Source organism: Plasmodium malariae (assembly GCF_900090045.1).
Source record: "Plasmodium malariae genome assembly, chromosome: 10".
Classification (NCBI taxonomy): domain Eukaryota; phylum Apicomplexa; class Aconoidasida; order Haemosporida; family Plasmodiidae; genus Plasmodium; species Plasmodium malariae.
The window spans coordinates 1,603,179-1,627,706 of NC_041784.1; the positions used below are offsets into that span (position 1 = coordinate 1,603,179).

Sequence of the window (24,528 nt, forward strand, 5' to 3'; positions counted from 1 at the left end):
AGAAAAGAAAATGGAAGTAAATAGGGGAAAATAAATTTTAATCATTACATGTGAAGGAATTCCGCGTATAATCATTTTAAGTAAATATGGATACAAAAATTACTTATATTTTTTATTAAGTTATAAGCGTATAAAAATATCAGTGTACATATATGTAAAGATATATTACATGTTTGCTCTCATTGTTTCTATGTATGGGTTCCGTTACTATTGATTACATTCATATTCTATGAATAGGGCGAATTTATTATATCGCTCAAGTATACGCATATATATACTTATATACATCCATAACCTATACGTTATATGTTTGATTATTCTTTGTTTATTTAAACGTTCATATGGTGGTTTGTTGGATTTTTTTACTTTATTTTTTGCTTGGTTTTTATAATTTTTCTGCTTGAATATTTTGCTTGGTTTTTGTGCTAAATTTAGCTGCATATTTTTCTGCATATTTTTTTGCATATATTTTTGCATATTTTTTTGCATATATTTTTGCATATTTTTTTGCATATATTTTTGCATATTTTTTTGCTTATTTTATTGCATATTTTTTTGCTTATATTTTTGCATATTTTTTTGCTTATATTTTTGCATATTTTTTTGCTTATTTTATTGAATATTTTTTTGCTTATTTTATTGCATATTTTTTTGCTTATTTTATTGCATATTTTTTGTGCTTAATATTGTTGTGTATTTATTGTGCTTGCATTTTTTGCTTAATTTTTTTTTTTTTTCTATGCATCAGATTACTATTCTTACAAAGACCGCAAAAAACTTTTTGTTTCATTTACATAGCTATAAATTACTTGTTTCATATTTTTAAATGATTTTACCTTACACATTAGTAAAATATTACAGTATTAAAAAAACATATATGTATGTATATTTATATGTTTGTATATTTATATATTTGTATATTTATATGTTTTATACTTATATATTTTATACTTATATGTTTGTATACTTATATATTTTATACTTCTATGTTTGGATATTTATATGTTTATATATTTGTATGTTTGTATATTTATATAATGTACATTAATACATATACATATTTATATACATTTATGTATATGTGTATATATGCACACGTTCGTAAGCATACATATTTACCCATTTCTTCCCATTGTATGCTATGGAAAATATTTGATGGAGACCCACATAAGCATGTTCTTAAATTAAATGAGCCTTTTTCATAATTATTAAAAAAAGTTTTCTTTCTTAAGAAAATTATAAAAAATTAAAAGTAGTACAGAATAATAAAATTAAAGGATAAAAGAAATATTTATTTTATTTTGTATATCTTATTAAAGAAAGAGAGAAATTATTTAAAAACAAAAAAAAAAAGGCACTTTTACATTAATATACTGACAAAAGTAAAAAGTGTGAGCACAGCTGTTACACTACTTAGTTGTTATTAAGAAATGGAAACAAAAGGTATCAATTCTTAACGATTTTATATATATATATATATATATATATATATATATATAAATTTATAGAAAGCTTACAATAAATTCTCATTAAGCGATTTCAAATTTTTCCTTGTATTATCTTTCTGTTGTTTTTATAATTTTTCGAAATTTCTGACCATTCTCTGCAATTTTTCCCCTTTTTTTGTTCCTCTTGCTTATGTTTAACATGTAAAAAATATAAAAAGGAAAATGCAAGAATTCCTATTTAAACATGAGTCCATTTAGAGCGAAAATTTGCTTAGTAGCCCTGGTTATCAGCGTGCATTTATATGTAATATACTAAATTGCGTATACAAAAGTTTATATGTATACATATGCTTTTATGCATTTATATATGTGCGCTCGGTTGCTGATCTTTGAGAACATATACATGGACATGTGTGTATCATTAATATGAGCATTCTTCCCCCCCTTCTCCATGCATAAGTGCAGTAATATGTACAATATGTACAATATACATAAATATGCATAATAAATGAAAAAGTGAATAAGCACATGAGTAGATAAGATGCTGAGTTGTAAATTAATATTATATGGGAAAAGGCCATTAAAACATCTACGTTCAGCAACTGATTTTAAGTCGTATCGTTCTGCTAGTAATAGTAGTAGCAGTAGTGGTAATAAGGAAAAAATGAGTAATAAAATATACACGCAAAAAAGGATAATAAAAAGAGATAGACTACTCGGTAGTATTAAACCATTCATAAACGAAAAATGTGATACCCCGGAAAGTAATGTAATAGCATATTATTTATGTAAATTATTGAATTTACAAATTTTGAAAAATGCATATGAGAACATTGGTTGTAAAGTTTTGTATAAAGAACCATATTTATATGTAGAGAGTTGTGAGTATTTTAATCAACAAGATAGTTCAGGTGTGTTTTTTAAAAATGGATGTGTAGTAATATGGAATATGAAGAAAAATAATATAACAAAATTCTTACATTTTTGTAAAAGTCATATAAACATAAATGAGACTATAGAAACCTACGATTTTGAAGAATTAGAAGTACAAAATGTGAATAATAAAAGTTATGTAAATAATTCTATTATTTACTTAAGTTCTAATAATTATAGAACGACAGATAAGATTTCTTTCTCTTTTGGATTATTAAGTGCTGTTAGATTAAATAATTTAGAAAAAAAAATTGAAAATAAACTACTTTTAGAAAATAATAATATAGAAATTTTAAAAAAAAAAATTAAATCAACAAACTTAGACCTATTATCAAAACAGTTATTCACGTCAAAAATTACTTTACACAATTTAAGATATGAATTAAACATTGAACAAGATATACTTGATGTTCCTGAGGCTTTATGGGAATTAGAATACCAGAAAAAATTATTTCTTAACATTTTAAATATCTTTGATATTAAGCAAAGGGTCGACTTATTAAATCATAGACTAACTTGGACTTTTGATTATTTAAACTCATTTCTTGATTATGTTAACCAAAAACATTCTTCGAGGTTAGAGAGGATTATAATTATAATCATTGGACTTGAGCTGATGCTCGGGGTTATGCAGATGATTAACACGGTGGGATTTGTAAGTTTGCAATAAAAAAGGACAAGAACGTATAATAAAGTAAAAGAAGGGTTAAGAAAAAAAAAAAAAAAGAAAAGGAAAAGAAAAAATTAGCCAAAATGTAAAATTATACAAGTCTACAATGATGTTTTCCCGGTACGTATGCAAAGAATGGTAGAGAAGAGCGTCCAATTAAAAACAACAATGAACATTATACAATTATATAAAATAATATAATTCACAGGGGAACTAATTTTTTTTTTTTTTTTTTTTTTGTTTCCTCCTTTGTATCCACTTATAATATATGCAAACTTTTGAGACATAAATTACTTATCAATCTGATCCTATTATAAAGATACTGCATCGTTTGCTTATCTTACACTATATGATGTGTTATTTCTATTTTTTTTTTTTTTTTTTTTTTTTTCTTCTCTGGATTGAAGGGGATGGTCCCTACAAACCCTGCACATTATATCTTTCAAAAATGAATATAAAAATACTACCCTTAATAAGCGTATACAAAAATGTAGCTTAACAATTTTTAGAATTTCAATTATCATATTGATTGTATTTCTCATATATCGTTTCATGCTACACTCTCCTAGCTTATTTGTTTTGTATACTTTTATTCTTTTTTATGGAAAAAATATTGTTTGTGTTTTAACCCTGTTCATTTTACGATATTACTTTTCCCTTCTCAAGATTTCACGTTTTTCATTAGATTAATCGGCTTTAACTAAACAGGTTCCAACTATTTATGCATGTTCAATAGTGTGTATGTTATCTTTTCAATGTGCTCGACTGGGTATGTGTTTTCCAACTGACCCCTCTTGCCCATCTCCCCTTCCCCCAAAATTCGATCCCCCTTTTTAGATATAACTTTTTTTCTTTGCAGAATTAAAATTGTACTTGATATTCCATGATGGGAGTACTGTATTAATAGAACAATCATCAGGTAGGTAAGGAGGAAACCCACTTGGGTACTTTACATTTCTATCAATAATTATATTGTTTGTATCTTTTGTTTGATATGCTAATTCATCAAATAAGAAATCATCGTTTTTTTTTCTGTAAATATATTTTAACACATATTCTTTTATGGCTAGGTTTACGCTCACCTCATCTATTATTAGCACTTGCTCGTTGATATTATTTACGCTCTCTTTTTTTATTCCATCTTTATCGTTATTTTGCGTCGTCTTTTCATTAACATTATTGTGTTCAGCCATACTGATACTGCCATTTTTGTTATCTTCCTTTTCCTCGTATGGTATCTTATCCTTATTATTTCCGTTCATATTGCTATTTATATTGCTGTTCATATTGCTGTTTATATTGCTGTTCATATTGCTGTTTATATTGCTGTTCATATTGCTGTTCATATTGCTGTTCATATTGCTGTTCATATTGCTGTTCATATTGCTATTTATATTGCTGTTCATATTGCTATTTATATTGCTGTTCACATTGCTGTTCAAATTGATGTTCATATTGCTGTTCGTGTTGCTGTTCGTGTTGCTGTTCGTGTTGCTGTTCATATTGTTCTCTATAATTTCATCATTTGCATTCTTCACATTATTCTCTTCATTAGTTGTTTTTTCTTTTTCATCGATAACTTCATTTTTCATTTTTTCGTCTGTTGTATTGTTAACAGTTTTGTTTTCGTCATTCATCGCATCTGTACCTATGACAGTATCACTTGACACTCTTTCGTTAAGCATGTTATCATTTTCCCCCTTTTCGTTAACCATCTCATCATGTGCACTTCTTTCCTTATCGGAACGAACAAATTCTTCAACAGTCTTCTGATCCATCTCTTCCTGCGTATTTAGCTTTCCTATATTTATAAGTTCATTGTTGTTTTCACATAATAAGTTGTTTAGATTATTATCATCTCCATTACTGAATACCCCAGATAAGTTTATCTGTTCAATACTGTTCAAGGCCTCCTCTTCTACTTTGTTTTTCTTTGTAAAATAACTTGAAATCTTTTTAAATATTCCATAATTGTTTTCATCATTCTGCAGTTGCACAGTACTTGCTTCATTTTGTAGTTCCTTACTGTTTTCTAAATTTCCTTCATTTTTGTTATTCTCACTTGTTTCTATTTCTTGACGTATGTCTTTATTTCCCTCTTCTCCTTCCTTCGTATTCACTGCTTCGCTAGTGGACGATTCTGGGAGGTTCAATTTTTCCTGACTCTGTTTATGTTTTATAATGTTCATCTTCGCATTTGCGTTATTTATGCAATCTTGGCTTTTTTCCCCTTCCAAGTCAATACCCTCGTTGGAGTCAACGTTTACATCTACACCAGCTTCTATGCTTGCACCAGCATCTTCTTTTACACCCCTTTCCACACCGACGGCTCCCTTTACTACCTTTTCTCCATTTCTTCTGTTACAATCCCCGTCATTATGGTCCTCATTGCAGTTACTACTATTTCTTATACTATTACTACCACTAGCTGCACATTTATGCACATTTTCTTTTTCCTCACTATAGTTTGGATCGTTCATAACATCATTCTTTTCTCCTTTATTTTTACCTTCTCTTTCTGCGTCCTTTTCTTGTTCCCCATCTTTTCTGTCATTCCATTTATCATCGCATTTTATGTTACAAATTTTTAGGTTAACTGTTGAACTACTTTTGTCAAACGAAGCTCTATTTTTGCTTTGGTCGAACATTGTGCTATTCTTCCTTTGATCATCATAATTATTCTCATCATTGTTTATAATATTGTTATTCGGTTCATCATGTATAGAAAGATTTTTATGATTTATACTTTCCTTTATACTTTTTGCATTCCTTAGTATTTTAAGCGTTTCATTTTGTATTATATCAATTAAAAAATGAATTATTTTGTAATCATATTTTTTTACATGAAAAGTTTTTAGTAAATTTTCAATTTCTATTTCAATATTTGGAATTATGTTATAATATTCATTAATTAAATTGTTACTCACCTCTAACTTGCTTTTCTTTACACTCTTTTTCTTTGCTTTCATTTTGCTACTTTTCACCTGTCATAATGTTAATATGCCAACGTACTACTCCACAGGTACTGATATACATACGTACTATACACACGTGTATTGTATCCCTGTATGAGTACGCACATATATATATATATAATTAAACATATATATAAAGAAACATATATATATATATATATATAATTAAACATATATATAAACAAACATACATAAATACATTCTGCAATGCTTCTCCTGTGCTTTATAAATTGTTGACGTGAGGGTTATATTTTCAAAAGACCATTTTTGAGAAAATAAAAAAAGGAATGGATGAAAAAATGAAAAAAGCAAGAAAGGAAGAAAGGAAGAAAATAGAATATTCCATTTTCAGCCTTTCGCTTACAATATTTTTGAAGAATTTATTATACTTCATGCAGAATTCTTTTTTTTTTTTTTTTTTTATATTATTTTTATTTTATTTTTTTTTTTTTTTTTTGCATTTGTTAAGTACTATGGGGCATAAAATGGTGCATGTGGTAAATACATTTTTGAAAAAAAAAAAAAAAAAAAAAAAGCAAAAGCAGAATTGACCAAAAGAGCGAAGTCAGCAAAAAGCAATCTTTTAATTATGACAAAATATAAACTTTTAAAATGACTAAATTGAAAAGCAAAATGTAGTAGAAATGAGAAGGTGGAGACACAACGCATTTTTTTAAATGCAGAAATGCATGATTATTATTGCTTTGGATATTTCATAAAAGATGATAAATTTAATCTTTATTTTCATTTATAATTTTGGTTAAAAAAATTTCCCGTTTATTTTGTTTAATATGCTCCTTTTGAGGCGTTTCAAAGGGGAAAAATGGAGGTATGGTTTTATGTATGTATTGTACACTTATTGTACGTGCATTTGTACACCTATTTGTAGACCTATTTGTACACGTATGCATATGAGCAACAAATGTACGGTTAAATTATAACATATGATATATGCGCAGTTATAATATAAGACATCGTACGGGATGATAGAAAATTTAAATTAAAAATTTTAAATACTAACTGCAAATTGCGAACTTCAAAATTCATGAAGCAATAGTAATGAAAAAAAAAAAGTAAAATAACGAAAAAATACTGTACGAAAAACTGCTAACAATTATACAGATTTAAAAAAATTTCTCCATGAACAGGAAAGGAAAAGAAAGGAATCATAAAAACTGGTCTTATGAGAACATAGGAAACTTTAATCGGCGGGGATCCATAAGTATATATATACATGAGCATACATACGTACTTGCATACGTATATATATATATATATATATATATATATATATATATATATATATATATATATGAACATGCACAAGCGTTTGCGTACTGAAAAACGTAAGTATAAAACTGCTTTAAAAGTAAAGCGCACTGAGTTATGCCCCCTTCTTCCATAGCGAAATAACATTTATTATATTTATTTTTTTTCCTGTCCTTTATTGAATTTTAACGCCATCATTTTTTAGTAATATTTTTATGGACTTATATAAACCACACAAATTTAAGCTTTCCTGTGTATTACGGGGTTTACCTTTCATAAGTAAGATGTTAGCGCATAATGATACATGAGATGGGGAAAAAAAAAAAAAAAAGCGGTACTAGTTGAGGCGCAAAAGGCATAGTATACTGTAATATGTTCATTCCATTTTTGCTGTTTTTCTGTGCATCCGCTTATATTCCTTTCCGTTTTCACAGAGCTTGCCATTCTAGCCACCCTGACCACTATCAATATACTTATCGCTGTTACCTCCTCTACCACCTGCATCGCCCTAAGTGTATCTTCATATCCTACTCAGCTTGCGTTACCTTTATGGGTGCAATAAGCAGAGCGTCCAACTGTTTCAACTGGGGAAGAATACTTATTACTTTATTCCTATAACTTTCTTTTAACATATCCTGGATTTGATTTTTCTCTAAATACAATGTTTGAAGGTTTTCATTTTTCCTTAACTGTTCAATCATTTCTATATTGTTAATATTATTATTATTTAACCATAACTCTTCTAATGATTTTAACTCTGAACATATTACTATATCATCAATTTCGTTATATGATAAGTCTAGTACTTTTAAATATTTTAAATCTTTTATTCTGTCTAAAATGGAATTTAGTTTGTTATAACTCAAGTATAACTCATTGATGTGTAAGATGTTCTTAATGGATTTATCAGACCAACTGGTTAGTCTATTATGCTGTAAACTTAATTTTTTTAATTTTGGTAAATGTGGTAAGTCTAATTCTTCTATTTTATTTTTTCCTAGCCACAATTCTTCTAAATTTGTCAAGTTTTCTAGGTTTTCTATTTTTCTAATTTTATTATAACCTAATTCTAATAGCTTCAGCTTTTTACAATTGTGCAAGTTTTCGATCTGTTCTCACAGGGGAAGAAGCGCACACGTATATGTGGGTGTGTGTGTGTGAGGGGATGCTTTACAGTTACACATCGATGGGCACGTAGGTATGTACATATACAGGTATATATACACGTAAACAAATATACCCAATACAAACTCATAAGTATACATATATATATATAAATATATATATATTTTGCGCATGCGCAAATAAAAATTAAGCTTTTCATTTGGAACAGTTAAAAAGTAGACATACGTTTAACGAAAATATGTTCACTCATACCACTTTTTTACCTTTGTAATTTTGTTACTAGATAGGTATAACTCTTCCAGGTTTACAAGAGTTTCTAAATTTTCAATTATTTTTATCTTGTTGAAAGAGAGGTCTAACACCCTGAAGAGGTATATGTATATATGAGAGAAGGTACATAGTTACACATACATATATATGGAAGTATAAACACGTACATACATATGCACGATCAAACGGAAAAGACATATAGTGCGCTTCAAGGGGTGCATTGTATAAGCACTACTAGTCTGTGTAAAAAATGAATGTGTTACAATTTACCTTAACTTTACTAACATTGATATGTTTTCTATTTTTTTAATCATGTTTTCATATAATTCTAAATGTTCAAGTTCCAAATTGTTGTCTAGGTTTTCTATTTTTTCAATACAGTTAGATATGAGCTGCAGGGTCTGAACGAAAAAGGGGGGAAGAAAAAAGGAGAGTGGAAAAAGTAGATGAAAGGAAAAAATAAAATAATAAAATGAAGAAATAAAAACGACAAAAAAAAAAAAGAAGCTACATGTATATATATATATATATATATATATATATATCGAGGTGCCCATTAGTGAAGAAAACAAAATGAAAGCAAAGATATCCACGTGGTGCACTGTTCATTAGTGTGGCATGTGCACTTTTTCACGTAAAATGTAAATGTGCACATATGGACATATGCATGGATTGAAATATAGGCTGATGTATGTCTATAATACTTCTGATTTGTCTCGCCCCTGTTGTGTTCGTAAGCCAAATGACAATACACATCAGTCCAAACACACATATCGATAAAATAATTATATAACGCGTGTGAAAAAAAAAAAAAAAAAAAAAAGAAAGAAAAAAGTTAAAATATATAAAAGACTAACTTTTAACTTTCTACATTTTTCCACATTTTCTATTTTTTTAATTCTTGAATATTGATAAGATATTATGGTTTCATCTTCGTCAATTGTAGTTATTTCCCCCAAAACGTTGTAGGTTGCCATGAACTACACTATACCTGTTTGTCACGTCCTGCCTTGTTAATTTAAGCGAGCACATATATATATATATATATATATATATATATATATATATATATATTTATATATATATGTATATGTATATACATACATACAAGCATGAACACGTGCATATATTTACTATATACATGTACTGACAAGGCTAAAGGAACGATGGAGTTTTGTTTTATCTTTCTCACAATGGACAATGCAAATGTAGCGTTGCTTTATATTACAGTTTATTTTCCCCCTTTTTGCGTTTCGATACTTTTTAGTACTTCTTTATTTATTCGATTAATTAACTATTTATTTATATATATTTTTATTTTTTTATTTTACTTCTCTTTCAAATCAAATTATTAATTTGTTACTGAGAAAAAATTATAGTTTTATTTATTTTTTTTTTTTTTTCTTTCTTTTTTTCTGTTAAGTATTTATAATCCATGCATTATTCATATGGGGAATAAGACTAAATTCTATAATTTTAAAATTGTAAAATATTTAATTCATTCTGCATTCTCTTTAACTCTATACTAGTTATGTAAACACATCTATACTTTGTATTTATGTGTTTCTCTTTTATTTATTTCAGTAATTTTAATTATGTAAATTAAGTCGAAAAAAGTGTTTTAAAAATAAAACTAGGAGAAGTGATACATAATACATAATTTTTATTATTTTTTTCATTTTATTTTCTTATCTTTTCTTTTCTTTTCTTATCTTTTTTTTTTTTTTTTTTTTTTGAGGTGTTAACATTAAAATTAAGCATGCAGTTAGAGACCGTTCCACAACATTAAAAAGAAGAGGCACATCACTTTATGAATGCTATATATAATAAAAAAGTATGAGCATTATTTTTAAAAATAAAAAATCGATGATGAAAAATGATGGCAGTTCACTTTAAAATACATATGTATACATACACATAGGCATACAAATATGATGGGGAGAAAACAAAAAAATAAAATAAAGGGTTATCCCCTGCAGGACAGAAAATACAAATGGGAAGGGTCAGATATGCTCATATACGTAGTAAATGTATATATGTACGTATAAATACATAAATATATATTTAAACCCCCTTCAATATAATTTAAGCAAACAGTTTTTTGGTACACGAAGAAAATTGATCTGATAATACAAAATGTTTATATACAAGTACGTAAAAGCTGTGTATAATGCTACGCGTTATGTGTCTGCACATGGTTGTTCCCTCTTGTAAACATAAGGTATAATGTGCAAACATAAAAACATCAACAAATGGTGACAGTATTAAGAATTAGATAAAAAATTAATAATACATGAGATAATATAAAAGTATATGCCATCTTTTAATTTCTTTAACCTTTTTATACTTTTTGTTCACTTCACCCTTTTTACACTTTCGTGTTTCCTTTTTGAAAGTTTGCATAGGGGGACAAACTTATGCTACAAGTTGAGCAAAGAAACGTTCGCAAGATTTGCTTGTCTACACGTATAGAATTATACTCATTATATACATAAAAAAAAAAAAAAAAAAAAAAAAAAAGGGGTAAAAATAATGATTATCATATATTCAAAACACGACAATGAATTATATTAACAGATGGCTCAACAAAATACAGTTTACAAAATATTTTCCACAATTTTTTTTTTTTTTTTTTTTTTTTTTTTTTCATCCCCCACCTTTTACATTATATCATTCTGCTTTTTGTATAAAATAAAAAATGCATTAAGCTGGTATGCGAATAAACTGATTGAATGCTTTTAAAATAATTTTCTAAATTTATATCCACCCCTAGTATTTCATCCTTTTTCAGGTCTAGAATAAATGAAAGAACAGAAGGAAATAAAGAAGTCAAGTCGATAAGGTAATTTTCTTCCTTCTTCCCGTAATATGTAGACGTAGTAAATATTACATAATTCCTATTGTCAAAAAAATAAATAAAAACATTTTTTGATAAAATTTTTATTAATTCATGATCATTAAAAAAGACTCTTCTACATTCAGGTGGAAATGAAACGGAAGAGAAAAAAAATAAAATTGCTAAAAGTAAAGGGTTAAAAAAGTAGCCTTTCTTAAAACATTCTATGACTTTTTCACATACTAATACAGATAAACTTTTGCTAATATCCAATTTGTTTTGCCTTACACTGGAATAAATATTTTTTTTGTTTTTTTCAAAAATGTTTATCATATGATGATTATTATACGTTTGTGTTGCTTGTACTTTTTCACGTTGCTCAACTGCTTCATTTTTAATAAAATCGTCAATAATTTGTTGTATATTTTGTAGGTATACTATATCATCTTCGCACATACCTCCTTGCTTTTCAGTCATTTCTAGGCATGCTATTCGATTAAATATGTACTCCTGTGCTATGTGCACGAGATCTGTGTATATACTTAACTCCTCACTTAGATAGTCTCCAGTTAATTTATAATTATTAACAAGAAAAAGTTGAATGAAATATTTCAAAAAAGTTGACATGTTCATATGTTCAGAAAAAAATTTGATTATATAATTATTCAAAAAAAATTTTAATACTCCACGAATTATTAACTCTTCATCCTTTGTGACATCATTTATTGGTTTACTACACTGTTTAAAAATATTTTTCAAAAGTAACAAGAATATATTTTTTTTACTATGATATATTAAAAACTTCCCTTCTATATATTTTTGTAAAAATAGCAATATACATGTTGAAATGCCAAGACTATCATAGTTACTTATCATTTTCCCTTCGTTCACTATTCTATTCTTTTGTTCTTCATTTGTATCATACTTTACGTGAAAAGAATTATCATCACAGGTACTTGTATAAATCGTCTTTGTTCCCCCCTCAACATCGGCCAAATAATCTTCCTTTTGATCATTCTCATTTTTCCTGCACTGTTCAGAATTTTTTCCAAAAAATACATTACCATTTTTTACAGTTTTCGCATAAAATTTGACAGTATCGCATTCGCTTACAATTTCCTTGAGACAAAAAGAGCTAAGGGGAACAGACGAACAGAAGCAGAGAGAGTGGATCAGTAATTCAAAATGTGTTCTATTAGTGTTGTTTGTGTAAGTATGACCAATGGAAGCATTTTCACTGCAAGAATTTTCGATGGAAGCATTTTCGCAGCAAGAATTTTCGATGGAAGCATTTACAATTCTGTAGAGGTTATAAAACAGATAAGAAAGCGGTAAAAGGGTGTTGTATGAGTCTAGAACATTTTCTATTTCAAAAATGTTTCTTCTAACACAACTAAAAGAGTCCTGGCTAAAGATGGCAAACAAACGTTCAACACAGGTGATATCCTTTTTTTCTTTTTCATAATAAATATAATATAGCTCCAAAGTAACACATAAAAGGATATTTAAAATTTGTATGTACATAATAAAAAAAAAGTGTAAGTCGACATCCTTACTATAAATAATGAAACAGAACGGAAAAGGACATTCCCTTGTTCGATTAATCATGTCATTAATTATGCTACTACTTGTGTTATTACTTACATCACTAGTAATTTTATTACATTTGTTAGTATCCACATTTCTATACATATTCAAAAAATTAATAAACTCCTTTATTATGGCGTGTATTAACTGCTCAACAAGATTCGCCAACTGACTAACAGTATGATCGGCGCTCATGCTTTCTTCTCTATAGATATATATTTTTCTTTTAACCGAAAAAAAAAAGGAGTACAAATAACAGCAGCATTGATATATCAGTTCTAAGTCACACAGATGATTAAAGGTCAAGTCTAATTTATTCTTTGTTGCATTTGCTGTTGTTGCATTTGCTGTTATTTCTTCTTTCCTTTTGTACTTCGAATTGTGTGCACTGGTTTCCGTTTCACCATAATCCATACAAAAAACATTCCACAGCTGAATCTTCAGTGTTCTAACAATTTTAGTCAAATATATAAAGCCAGATAGCTCAAGATCAGTGCAAATGATATTGTAGGTAGCTATGTATAAATATGCCTGAGACAAAAACTTTTTATATATTACATTATTTTTTATGTTTTCCTTACTAATTTCATTAATTAAATCGTGAAAGTAGTCTACTGATTCTATATATATATTACAGTATAATAAAAGTCGAAATACTTTCAATGTTTCACAAGCTAAAAAAAAATATATTTCTTTATTTTTTTTTTCTTTATTAAAAGGAAGTGTTTTAAAAAATATTAAAAAGGATAATACATCAAATTTTTCTAAAATTTTCTTATCATAATTATAAATAATAATATATCTTATTAATGTTATTAAATTGTACGTAAAATTTATATCCACATAATCAATATTCTTGTCTGTCTTTTTATTTTCTCTTTTTAATCTTTCATTGTTTAACTCACTACCTATAATTTTCGACTGATAAATTTTTTCTAAATTTTTTACTAACGTCGAGCATTTCAGTATATTCATTTGTTGTTTGTTCATAACCAACAGTCCAATCAAAAGACACACACAACTATTTTCTATTTCAACTATTCCAAAATTGGTTAACAACACATTACTTAAACTGTTCAGAATTTCACTATACTTGTAACTTTTAGATTTATATAAACTTATTATTTTAAAGTTTATCTGTTTTCTTTTTAAAGGATCATCAACAGATTTATTTATTCTTTCCAAGTTAGCCACTATCTCATAGTTCAAATAAACATCTGTATCATTCTTGTCTGCTTTGTTCATTTTTTTTTCATTTTTGTTCCTATTACTCCTCTTTATTGTTTTTTCATCATCTTTTTCGTTTTTTCTGAACAGTTCATTTTCTTTATATTTACTAATAAAGTTTATAAACTTGTTAACTTTTCCGTCTTTAATGATGGTAGAATTTGCCTTATTTGTGTGGACGTACCTATTTGCATCCTGTTCCCCCGCAACTTTGTCCTCATTTTTCTCCGTTTCATAACTCTCCTTTTGATCACTCCCCGTTTTGTCACTCTCCGTTTTGTCACTCTCCGTTTTGTCACTCTCCGTTTTGTCACTCTCCGTTTTTTCGATCTCCTGTTCTTTCCCCCTTTCAAACTCTTTTTTTCCCCTCTTACCTGTACTGTTCATGCGATTTTTTTCCTTTTTGCTGGAATAAAAAAACATATTGTAACCTTCAAAAAGGAAGCTGCTATCGCTAAGGAAGTCGTAAATACAAAACAATTCATAATCAATATAAAATTTTAAGTTAGAAGAACGTTCTTCTTTGCTTTGATCAAATATTACATTCTGTGTTAAAGTAGAGACATTATTTGGGAAAGAATAGCTAGCCAAACAGTGAATACAGTTAATTTCTACATTTTTGTTATTATGAAAATTGAGCAAAGAGAGTAATTTTTTGAATATATTTAAATCATTGTTTAAATAATTTACAAATCTTCTAAAGGTAAAACCAAAGCAGTATTTGTTTTTTATATCATCATAGTCATTTAACAAATGCATGAGTTTCTTTTCAGTGACATAAATTACTTTTAAATGTAAATTAATAAAAATATTTTTAAGAATTTTTAGTGATATGCACACTTGATTACTATATGAACTTTGACATAAAAATAAAATTTCAGGAAATGTATATCCACTATTTAATGGTTCTTCATTGTGATGATACAAACCATCAAAATTGTTAAAAATTTTTTTTTTTTTTTTTTCATTGAATAAGTGTTCATTTATTTGAATTCTTAATATTCCTGAAAAATCAAAACGTATTTCATGTAGTTTTACTTCCTTCAAATTTTTTATTTCTCTTACTTCATCATCATTTACAGGATTTGTCCATTGCAGTTTGGCTAACTCATTTTTGTTTAACTGAAATGTTATGTTGTATTTATTCTGTACATTCATATCATTACCTTGTTCTTCTTCGACCCGTTTAATTTTTTTAGCATGTGTATTCCTTTTCTCTTCATTATTCGTACTTTCAATGCTACATGTGTTTACTAAATTTGGATGAATCGTCTCATCGTTACATTCTTTTTTTATATCATTAACATATCCTTCAGGAGAGTTATTTATGCTTTCATAAATTCTTCGCAAGTCTAGCTTTTCATCTAAGTTATCCTTTTGTAAGTTCAATTTGCTCCTGTGCAAAGCTGGGGGAAAGCTAGCGTTATGCTGAGAGACTGTCTTGTTATAATTCAATGTGTTATTATACAGCTTGTTCGTACTGAACTTATTCGTATTTAACTTACGCGTATTTGCGTCAATACAACTTGAGCGCGGCTTGTATTTCCATGTTTCGTCATTTTGATTATTGTTGTTTCCTTCTTTCAGGTATTCATCTGTTTTTTCAGCTTCACTCGAGGAATCTACATATTTTTCAATTATATCAAAATTGCATTGATTTACAATTAACTGATTATTTGTCCTTTCCTTTCTTAGTTTATCTTGTAAATGATCTGTTGAATCATCCATGATAATAACAAAAAGAACAAAAGAAATTTCTCATATTATTAGTGTATGATGAATGTAACTTTGCATATTTTTTCACATGTCGAAATTTTTTTTTCCCTTTAATTTGCTTTATTTATTTTGTGTCATTAATTTTGCTTCATTTATTTTACAACACTAATGTTGAAACATTAATTTTGCTTCAATTAATTTGTTTCTTTTTATTTTTTCTTTTTATTTTTTCTTTTACTTTTTTCTCCATTATTCAAATTGTTCGAACTGCTATGCTTACAATTTTGGATTGTTAAAAAAAATCTACACTATGAAGTCCAAAGGAGAGAAGAAGGGGCCATCATTTTTACCTGTACATGTCAACAGAAAGAGCAATTTCAGGGAGGTTTAAATGCTGTTAGGCCTGTTTTTCGTTGAACATGGGGGAACATATGCAGTTAAAAGCGGATGCACGAATAATCTGTACATATATATAGAAACTTATTAAAAACTGGGCATATTACTCGCATTTTTTTTTTAAGTGTCCTTTTAATATTTTGCGCTTTCGATTTTTACTGCTTTAGTTCATTATATTATGTTATATTATATTTTATATTTTTTTTTTTTTTATTTTTTTTTTAACATTTTTTGCCATACGACGGAAAAAAATTGAACAGATAAAAATAACACACGCTCAAATGAGTGTAACTATTTCTGCTTGTTTATGATTATATGAACTTTTGCGGCAGTTTGAGCGTATAACGTTATACTTCGTCCTCACCGTCCCACCACTATTTTAATATGTAAAATGATTAAATACGTAAAGCTACTTCCACTAAGTGGAGTAATTTGCAATAGTAAGAAAAAATATGCGCAAAGTATATTTGGTTCTTTTTTTTGTACACAAAGTAATGATTATGTTCATAAAATAATTTTGGAAAATAATTATAATAATATAAGAAATTTAAAAAGTCAAGAACTTCGGGTACTTTCTGAAAATTGCTGTGTTAAAAAAATTAATGATGTTATTATATGGAGTGAAATATCAAGAAATGCCATTGAAAAATGCAATGAGTTTAAGTATTTTGATGCTTTATTATTGTTGTCATCCTTCGAAAAAATGAATATTCTGGACAGACATTTATATAAGAGTTTCTCAGATGTTTTTATAAAACAAATAAATCATTTAGAGCCTAGACATTTTATACTGTTAATAAATTTATATTGTAAAGCTAATATTTTTCCTCGAATATTATTTATACAAGTATTTCATTCAATTATAAAATATTGCTCAAAATTATATCCAGAGGAATATGTGGACATGTTAACATGTTTTGCCAACTTAAAAATAGTAAACAAAGATTTAATAAAAACGTTATGTAAATCTATAATTAAAAATATTAATCTTTTTGATTATCTTCATTTATGTTCCATTGTTGGTTGTTTAAGAGCGTTAGATATAAATGATGAGGTATTTTATTATGTAGTGGATGAAAAACAATTAAAAGAATTAAAATTATTAACTGTTCAGGAAATATTTGATCATATAAAAAAAATAAAATTATTAACATATAGTTGGGAATTATATGAAAAGGATTTAATTAAAGAATTCTTAACAAGAATTAATGAATTTAAAAATGAAAAGGATGTGAATCAACTTGATGATCCTTTTATTTGTTTAAATTATTTAATTTCAAAAAATTATATTAGTAACAACTATTTATTAGCCTTAAGCAAATGGTGTGCTACTCATGTCTATGAATATCCATCAAAATCAGCCAAAAGACCTTTGTCTTATCAGCTTATAAAATTGTATGAATTAATGAAAGAAAAAGAGGTTGGGAATTACGATTTTATTGAAAAGGCAATTTACAGATTTGTAATAAGCAGAGGAGGATTAGCAGTCAATCGAGATAAGATGGTTAGGGCTGTGTCTTATCAAAAAGGAAGGAAGTACGTATTCACATCAGACCCCCTTGCAGATCAGGCCGTTATAAGAAGTAGCGTGAATTCTAACGCTTCCTATAACGATGATCATCACATAGCTGACCATAATAATGGCAATTCCATTATATATGATAAATGTAGCAATGATGAAAATTATACCAAGTTAAATGCTCAAGATAATATTGTTGAAAATACAAAGGACTATTTTAATAAGGAGGACTATTATGTACAACTTAAAGAACATGATAACATAACAGAAAAACAAAGAAGAATTAATTTAAGTTTTGAAAAAAAAACAGAGAGAAAAAAAAATACACATTCCAACTCAAGATATTGCAATTTTAAGCTACGCCAAAGACCAAAAAGAATAAAAAATAAAGCCCTTCCAGCGCAAGTATAGGAGTGTGCCAAATATACGTAAAAATAAAAAGCGGACAAATGGAACAAAATAAAAGCAATAAAAGGAACAAATAAAACGAAAGAAAAAGAAAAAGTATTCTCCTTAATATGCCACATGGCCGTTAAAATTACAACACCTTTTTTTCTTTTCTGTAGTGCTATTTTTTTTTAATATTTAATTTAACTGTTTTACTTTATTTTATATGCATTAACACCTGTTTTTTTTTTTTTTTTTTTTTTTTTTTGTTGAAGTAGTTTCACGCATGCTCTTAAAATATAATTATGCTAAATCGCTTTACATTTTTTGGAAATAATTCATTTTAAAAAATAATTGACAGCGCTGAGATTGTTTGAATTGTTTATTTTGCATTTAATTAAAAAAGCATATGCAGTTGAAATTAAAAAATATAACACAATATTATAATAAAATAAGAAAAAAAAAAAGATTAATTACAAAAGGGTATTATAAAAAATTTTTAAGTATACATATGCATATATGCATATATATATATATATATATATGGAGTCATTTTATTATTAATTATTTGTTTATCATTTTTTAGGCTTCATATTGTTATTTATTGAAAGCTTCTTACCGTTAAATGCTTATTTATATTATTCAGACAACAATAAAAAATTCAAAATGGCACAACTGGGTATTCAGTATGTAATAATACGTTAAATGTTTTACGCATTTCAGTCACTATATATACATACGTTTATATATGTATATAATACATACATTTTATAACAGTTTAAAATGGTGTATCTAATTCATAAAAACGAACAACGCCAATATTTTTAAAAATTAAAACAATTATACATAACATAGTAATTTATATTATATATATATATATATATATATATATATGAGATTTTTTTTATTTTTTTTGCTTCCATTTCTTTTACAATATTGTATTTCTTAAAATTATTGCACACATTTTATGTCGAAATGCTCAAATATAAATATAAAAGAAAAAAAAAAAAAAAAGGATTTGACAAAACAAAATAAAAAAACAAAATGAAGTAAAAAGATAACCTATTCTACTGTTATTTTAATCTTTTTTAATTATTATATATAAAAAATAAAGATAGACATAATAAAAAGCCTAAACTTGTAAATATCAACAAATTCATAAATGTTCCTATGAACGCTGATGTTTTGTAACATATATGACGCATTTTGCGCTTTGGTTCGATTATTTTTTGTGCATTTTTACTTATACAATTTATATATTTTTTTGGTTATATAATTTTTATATTTTTTTTACATATACAATTTTTGAATTTTTTGGTTATATAATTTTTATATTTTTTTTACATATACAATTTTTGAATTTTTTGGTTATATAATTTTTATATTTTTTTTACATATACAATTTTTGAATTTTTTGGCTTACACAATTTTTATATATTTTAGCTTGTACAGTTTTAATACTTCTTTGCTTCTCTAATTTGTATACTTCCCAATTTATGCTTATTTTTATTTCTCCCATTTCTTTTCATGTTGTAACTACACCTACTGTGCTTTTTTCCCCCCTTTGAAAAACCTCACTTGAACATGTAATCTGAAAATAATTACATACAATCGGATCGTCATACAGAGCCATGCGCCCTCTGTATAATGGTACCCCCCCCCGTACATACATTTACATATCATATATAAGGTCACAAATGAAAAATGAGTTCTTTCTTGTTGTACCTTTGTATGTTCGTGTGAGCGTGTGAAGGGTGAGGTATATGTATATGTATGTATTTACGCATGCATGTATGTATTATATGTTCTCATTTTAAAAAGGGGAATTCGTTCTTGGGAAAGATATATATCTTTTGACATTTGGCAAATCCGTTAAAATCAGATGAGCTAACAAAAGTATAGGCTCCTGCATATTCATAAATAATCCAGTCATTAATATCACATTCAGGTAAATATGTAATTGAATTAATCATATCTAGTCCATCACAAGACTGCCCAAATATGTTTGCTAAATACAATGGTGAACTTAATATGGAATTATTTGAATAATTTTTATTTTTAATTACATATACGGGTGTTCTATTATATTCATCAAATATTATACCACTAAAACAACCATAAATACTATCACTTACATAATACGAATAATAATTATATCTATTGTTATTAATATTAACAACCTCTTTCTTAATATTTGTAATATTGCCTAATTTCGAATTACTACTACTAAAATTATTACCGATATTTGCATGGGATAACATTAACAGTTCATCCTCAGTTTTCTCGTCATTACTTCTGGCACTTGCAGATGTATCTATACTTGTACCAACAGATGTATCTTCGCTTGCATCTCCCTTTTCACTCTTTACCCTATCATCTTGTTTTGCCTGCTCCTCTTCCCCAGCATTATTTGTTACTTCAATGTCCCCGTTGTTTGGTCCTTTGGAAAAATTAAGAATATCCTCATCCCTTAGATCTTTTAACATAATACCCTTAAAAGTTGGATGCCTTTTCCCGATTACTTTAACAGCTAGCGTGGATGAAGACGCAACCATATACCTACCAGGTTCACAAATTATTCTGAGTTTATTCTTTATATCTTTATAATAATGTTCAATAGACATATTAATAGCTAAGGCGATTTTTTCAAAATTGTAAAAATTATATTTCGTTTTAACAACTGATTTTTCATTCAAGAAGTTCATAATATCTTTTTTTAATTCTTCTTCATTCAGAGTACAATAGTTTCTTTTTTCATGCGTTTTTGCACTATCATATTCTAACTCCTCTGGATATCCTCCACCTAAATTTAATATTTCAAATTCATAGCCAATAGTTTTGCTAATATTCCATACATCTCTGGACAATTTAATAGCTTGACAGTAATCAAACAAATTTTTCGTATTACTACCTACATGAAATGACACACCAATAATATTTAAATTGTTTTCTTTACCGAATTGTAAAATATTCCCCCATTCATATTCATTCGCACCATACTTAGAAGACATATATGATTTATAATTCTTGAAATCTACATTAATACGTAAAAGTAAGGAACATTTGGGATGATGTTTCAATATTTTTTTTAATTCTTCTATATTGTCAAATGTGCACAGATTAACATTCTCATTCTTTGCATATATTAACGAGTTAACACTTTTAATAGTATTTGCATAGATAATTCTGTTCCTTTCTATGTTTGGAAATATTGCTATTAACTTCTTAATCTCTCCTACTGAAGCACAATCAAAATTGCAATTTAATCCATATAAAAATTTTAATACGATTTCGTCATTATTGCTCTTCACAGAATAAAATGGTGTAACACTCGGCAAATTTTTCTTAAAACGTATATATTGTGCAAGAATTTTTTGTACATTAATGCACACAACCGATGTGTCAATATTTTCACTTAATATCTTACTTAGTGTAAACATTTCGATTTTATTCTTTTTATAATAATTCCTCATTTCTTCTTTGTGCTTTGTTTCTATGCATGTGCCCGCTTCGTCCTTCTGCGCTTTCACATCTGAACCATTTTCCCCCTCCTCTTTGTCGTCATTCAGTTTTCTTCTTTCGCCTTCCCTTTCTCTTTCTCCCTCTTCTTCATTCCCCTCAACTACAGTATTGTTCGTCCCCTTAGAATAATTCCTAGCACCTACACTACTTCTACCTCTTCTTATTTCTGCACCCTTCTTCTTTTGCTCGTCATATGAACTACTATCCTTATGCTCCTTTTCTATATTTTCCGCATTTTCCAAGATGAGTAAATCATTTGAAACATTTCTTAATCCGTTTGCACTATTGCTATTGCTTGTGTTACTATCCGATGGGATGTCTACTATCATTACTTTGTTCTGTTTACAAAATATGTAACTATACTTGTACATGTCATTGACTACATTAGAACTTAATGGAGTGATACTGAAATTATTCCCCACATGTTTTTTACTGCCACTACTACTAATAATTCCGCAAGGAAATAAAATGTTCGTCGTTTTTTCCTCATTCATATTTTTAAGTTCGTAGACAAAATACTGAATTTTGAGAAAGCCAACGGATTTCTGCTTCAGTGCGATTAGTGAATAATACTGATTATTGTTTATGATTAAGTTTTTCGTTAACTTTTTGTTTATTTGATAAATTTCCGCGTTATTGTATGCAGTGTATCCATACGTTAGTTGATCTCCTTTGCCCAGCCTACTGATCCCATTGCTAACACTGCTAACATTGATGCTATTATGAACACTCCCTATCGTTAACGGGTTGCAATATGCCCTACAATCATCCGGATAATAAGAGTAGTTAATGATGCACATAAACTTGCCATTGTAAAAATTCAACTGATTGTTCATAAAATTCATAAACGTGTCAAATTTTATGTTGCATGATACTTCAATGGACACATAGGATACCAAATCTTCAGGCGAGTAATGTACACAAAAGTAATTATTCTTATGAACCACATTACAAGAATAACCACATGGGGTAAAGTAAAACTCATTATATAAACACCTTTCCTTATTTTGTACATTTTTACATTCATATATATTGGTGTCTATCTTCTTCACACAGAAATTGGACCCATGATATTCCGAACTCCTGTAATTATTACTATTCGTATTATTTGCATTACTAATGAACGATGGAGATGATAATTCCATACATACTCCTCCATTCTTCAAACAACTATCAACGGAATACTTATTGTTCAAACTTGTATATGTATTTCTCAGATCAATGTTATAATTGTTATAACTTTGGTTGGAATGTATCAATGTCGTTCCTGCATCTCTACAGCTGGAATATTGTGCAAAGTATAACTCATTTAAATACGCATTCTCTCTTTTTACTTCTGTTCCGGATACGATTTCCTTCTTCGTCATTTTATTTCCAGCGTCTATATTATGTTGAGAGATAGAATCAAGTGCATTCTGTCTGAACTGATCTTTCGTTTCACTCGACAAGATGGTACTACTTTTTCCTTCATCATAGACACTACTACAGGTTGTACTATTATTGTTTCTTCTATTACAATTGGTGTTCAAATAATCTTCGTCATATCTTAAAGAAACCATATCCTCACAACTTGTCATTGCTTCATCCAATATCTTTTCACTCGATTCTAATAATCTAGATGAAAACGAGATGTCACTTGAAAATACACTTTTCTTCTCAGTATAGGGTGATATAACTTCATCTGTAATGGTGAGTAACTGTGTTCCGTCTTTGTAAACATTATTTGTATTTGTCGTACTTTTGGACGAATTCTCTGTCCATTCCAATGAATAGTCACTACTACATATTTCCACTTTTTCATTTTCATCATAGGTTTTTATTGCACTATCAATATTCTTGGAAAAAATATTCAGTGAGTCTTCGTTCAAATATAACTCATGAAAATGCTTCATCTCTCTGTACTTGGCAATACCGAACAGATGTATTTCCGAGCAAAACTTGTAATTGGTAGCTGCGGGGTGTGCATTAACGCCATTACTACTATAATAACTGGCACTTCCATTGCTGCTACTGCTTCCTCCTCTTCCATCGCTCTTATTACTACTAACTTGTGCAAAGAAAATATAGTGTGCCCTATTCATTGATAATGGGGTATTGGAAAATTCGATCTTTTTAAAAAAAAATTGAAAAAAGTTCTTTTCATCTTCAATCGATTTGTGCGGATACTCTTGTTCATAATAACCATCATTTGTTACGTTTTGATAATTCATATGTGTAAAGAATGAATACTCAAAACTATTTTTTATAAAATCTGTTATTTCTGTTAAGTCTTTATTTTTAATAAACGATTCATCATACAAGCAATCCTTATCTAAAACGTATTTATTCTTAATCTTATATATCAACAAATCAACTAAAAAGGGAATAAAAAACAATACTTTAGTCTTTCCACATGTTTTGATAAAAACCGTATCATTATATATAAATAACGAACTTTCTGAGAGTAAGTATACTCTACATCTTTCATCTCGGGGCAAATTAATATCTTCTTCAATTTCAGAAATAATACTACAACCAATAAGTTTTAACTTATCTTCCCACAATTTCCTGGGTACATCCAAAAGTGATGTTATTTTGTTGTCTGAAAAAAATTCCTTCCTCAATTTAACGACAACTCTCTTTTCGATTCCTTCGAATGCTGAGCTCAT

General features: G+C 27.8%; 6 protein-coding genes across 6 annotated transcripts; 2 read left to right on the forward strand and 4 right to left on the reverse strand.

The window, feature by feature from the left end:
• Positions 1–1,989: 1,989 nt before the first annotated feature.
• On the forward strand, positions 1,990–3,051 carry PmUG01_10043800 (conserved protein, unknown function; the record flags this gene model as incomplete). The annotated part of the gene is made up of 1 exon (XM_029005643.1): positions 1,990–3,051. The coding sequence occupies one exon, from the start codon at positions 1,990–1,992 to the stop codon at positions 3,049–3,051; it is 1,062 nt and encodes a 353-aa protein (XP_028862212.1).
• An 833-nt stretch (positions 3,052–3,884) lies between these two features.
• On the reverse strand, positions 3,885–6,020 carry PmUG01_10043900 (conserved Plasmodium protein, unknown function; the record flags this gene model as incomplete). Its single annotated transcript, XM_029005645.1, has 1 exon — positions 3,885–6,020. The coding sequence occupies one exon, from the start codon at positions 6,018–6,020 to the stop codon at positions 3,885–3,887; it is 2,136 nt and encodes a 711-aa protein (XP_028862213.1).
• A 1,802-nt stretch (positions 6,021–7,822) lies between these two features.
• LRR1 (leucine-rich repeat protein, putative) lies at positions 7,823–9,667 on the reverse strand (the record flags this gene model as incomplete). The annotated part of the gene is made up of 4 exons (XM_029005646.1): positions 7,823–8,404; positions 8,684–8,783; positions 8,961–9,091; positions 9,548–9,667. 4 exons carry the CDS (start codon positions 9,665–9,667, stop codon positions 7,823–7,825), a joined length of 933 nt encoding a protein of 310 aa, XP_028862214.1.
• Positions 9,668–11,355: 1,688 nt separating this feature from the next.
• On the reverse strand, positions 11,356–16,068 carry PmUG01_10044100 (RNA polymerase II-associated protein 1, putative; the record flags this gene model as incomplete). The annotated part of the gene is made up of 1 exon (XM_029005647.1): positions 11,356–16,068. One exon carries the CDS (start codon positions 16,066–16,068, stop codon positions 11,356–11,358), a length of 4,713 nt encoding a protein of 1,570 aa, XP_028862215.1.
• Positions 16,069–16,843: 775 nt separating this feature from the next.
• On the forward strand, positions 16,844–18,382 carry PmUG01_10044200 (conserved Plasmodium protein, unknown function; the record flags this gene model as incomplete). The annotated part of the gene is made up of 1 exon (XM_029005648.1): positions 16,844–18,382. The coding sequence occupies one exon, from the start codon at positions 16,844–16,846 to the stop codon at positions 18,380–18,382; it is 1,539 nt and encodes a 512-aa protein (XP_028862216.1).
• Positions 18,383–20,166: 1,784 nt separating this feature from the next.
• On the reverse strand, positions 20,167–24,528 carry AdoMetDC/ODC (S-adenosylmethionine decarboxylase/ornithine decarboxylase, putative; the record flags this gene model as incomplete). Its single annotated transcript, XM_029005649.1, has 1 exon — positions 20,167–24,528. The coding sequence occupies one exon, from the start codon at positions 24,526–24,528 to the stop codon at positions 20,167–20,169; it is 4,362 nt and encodes a 1,453-aa protein (XP_028862217.1).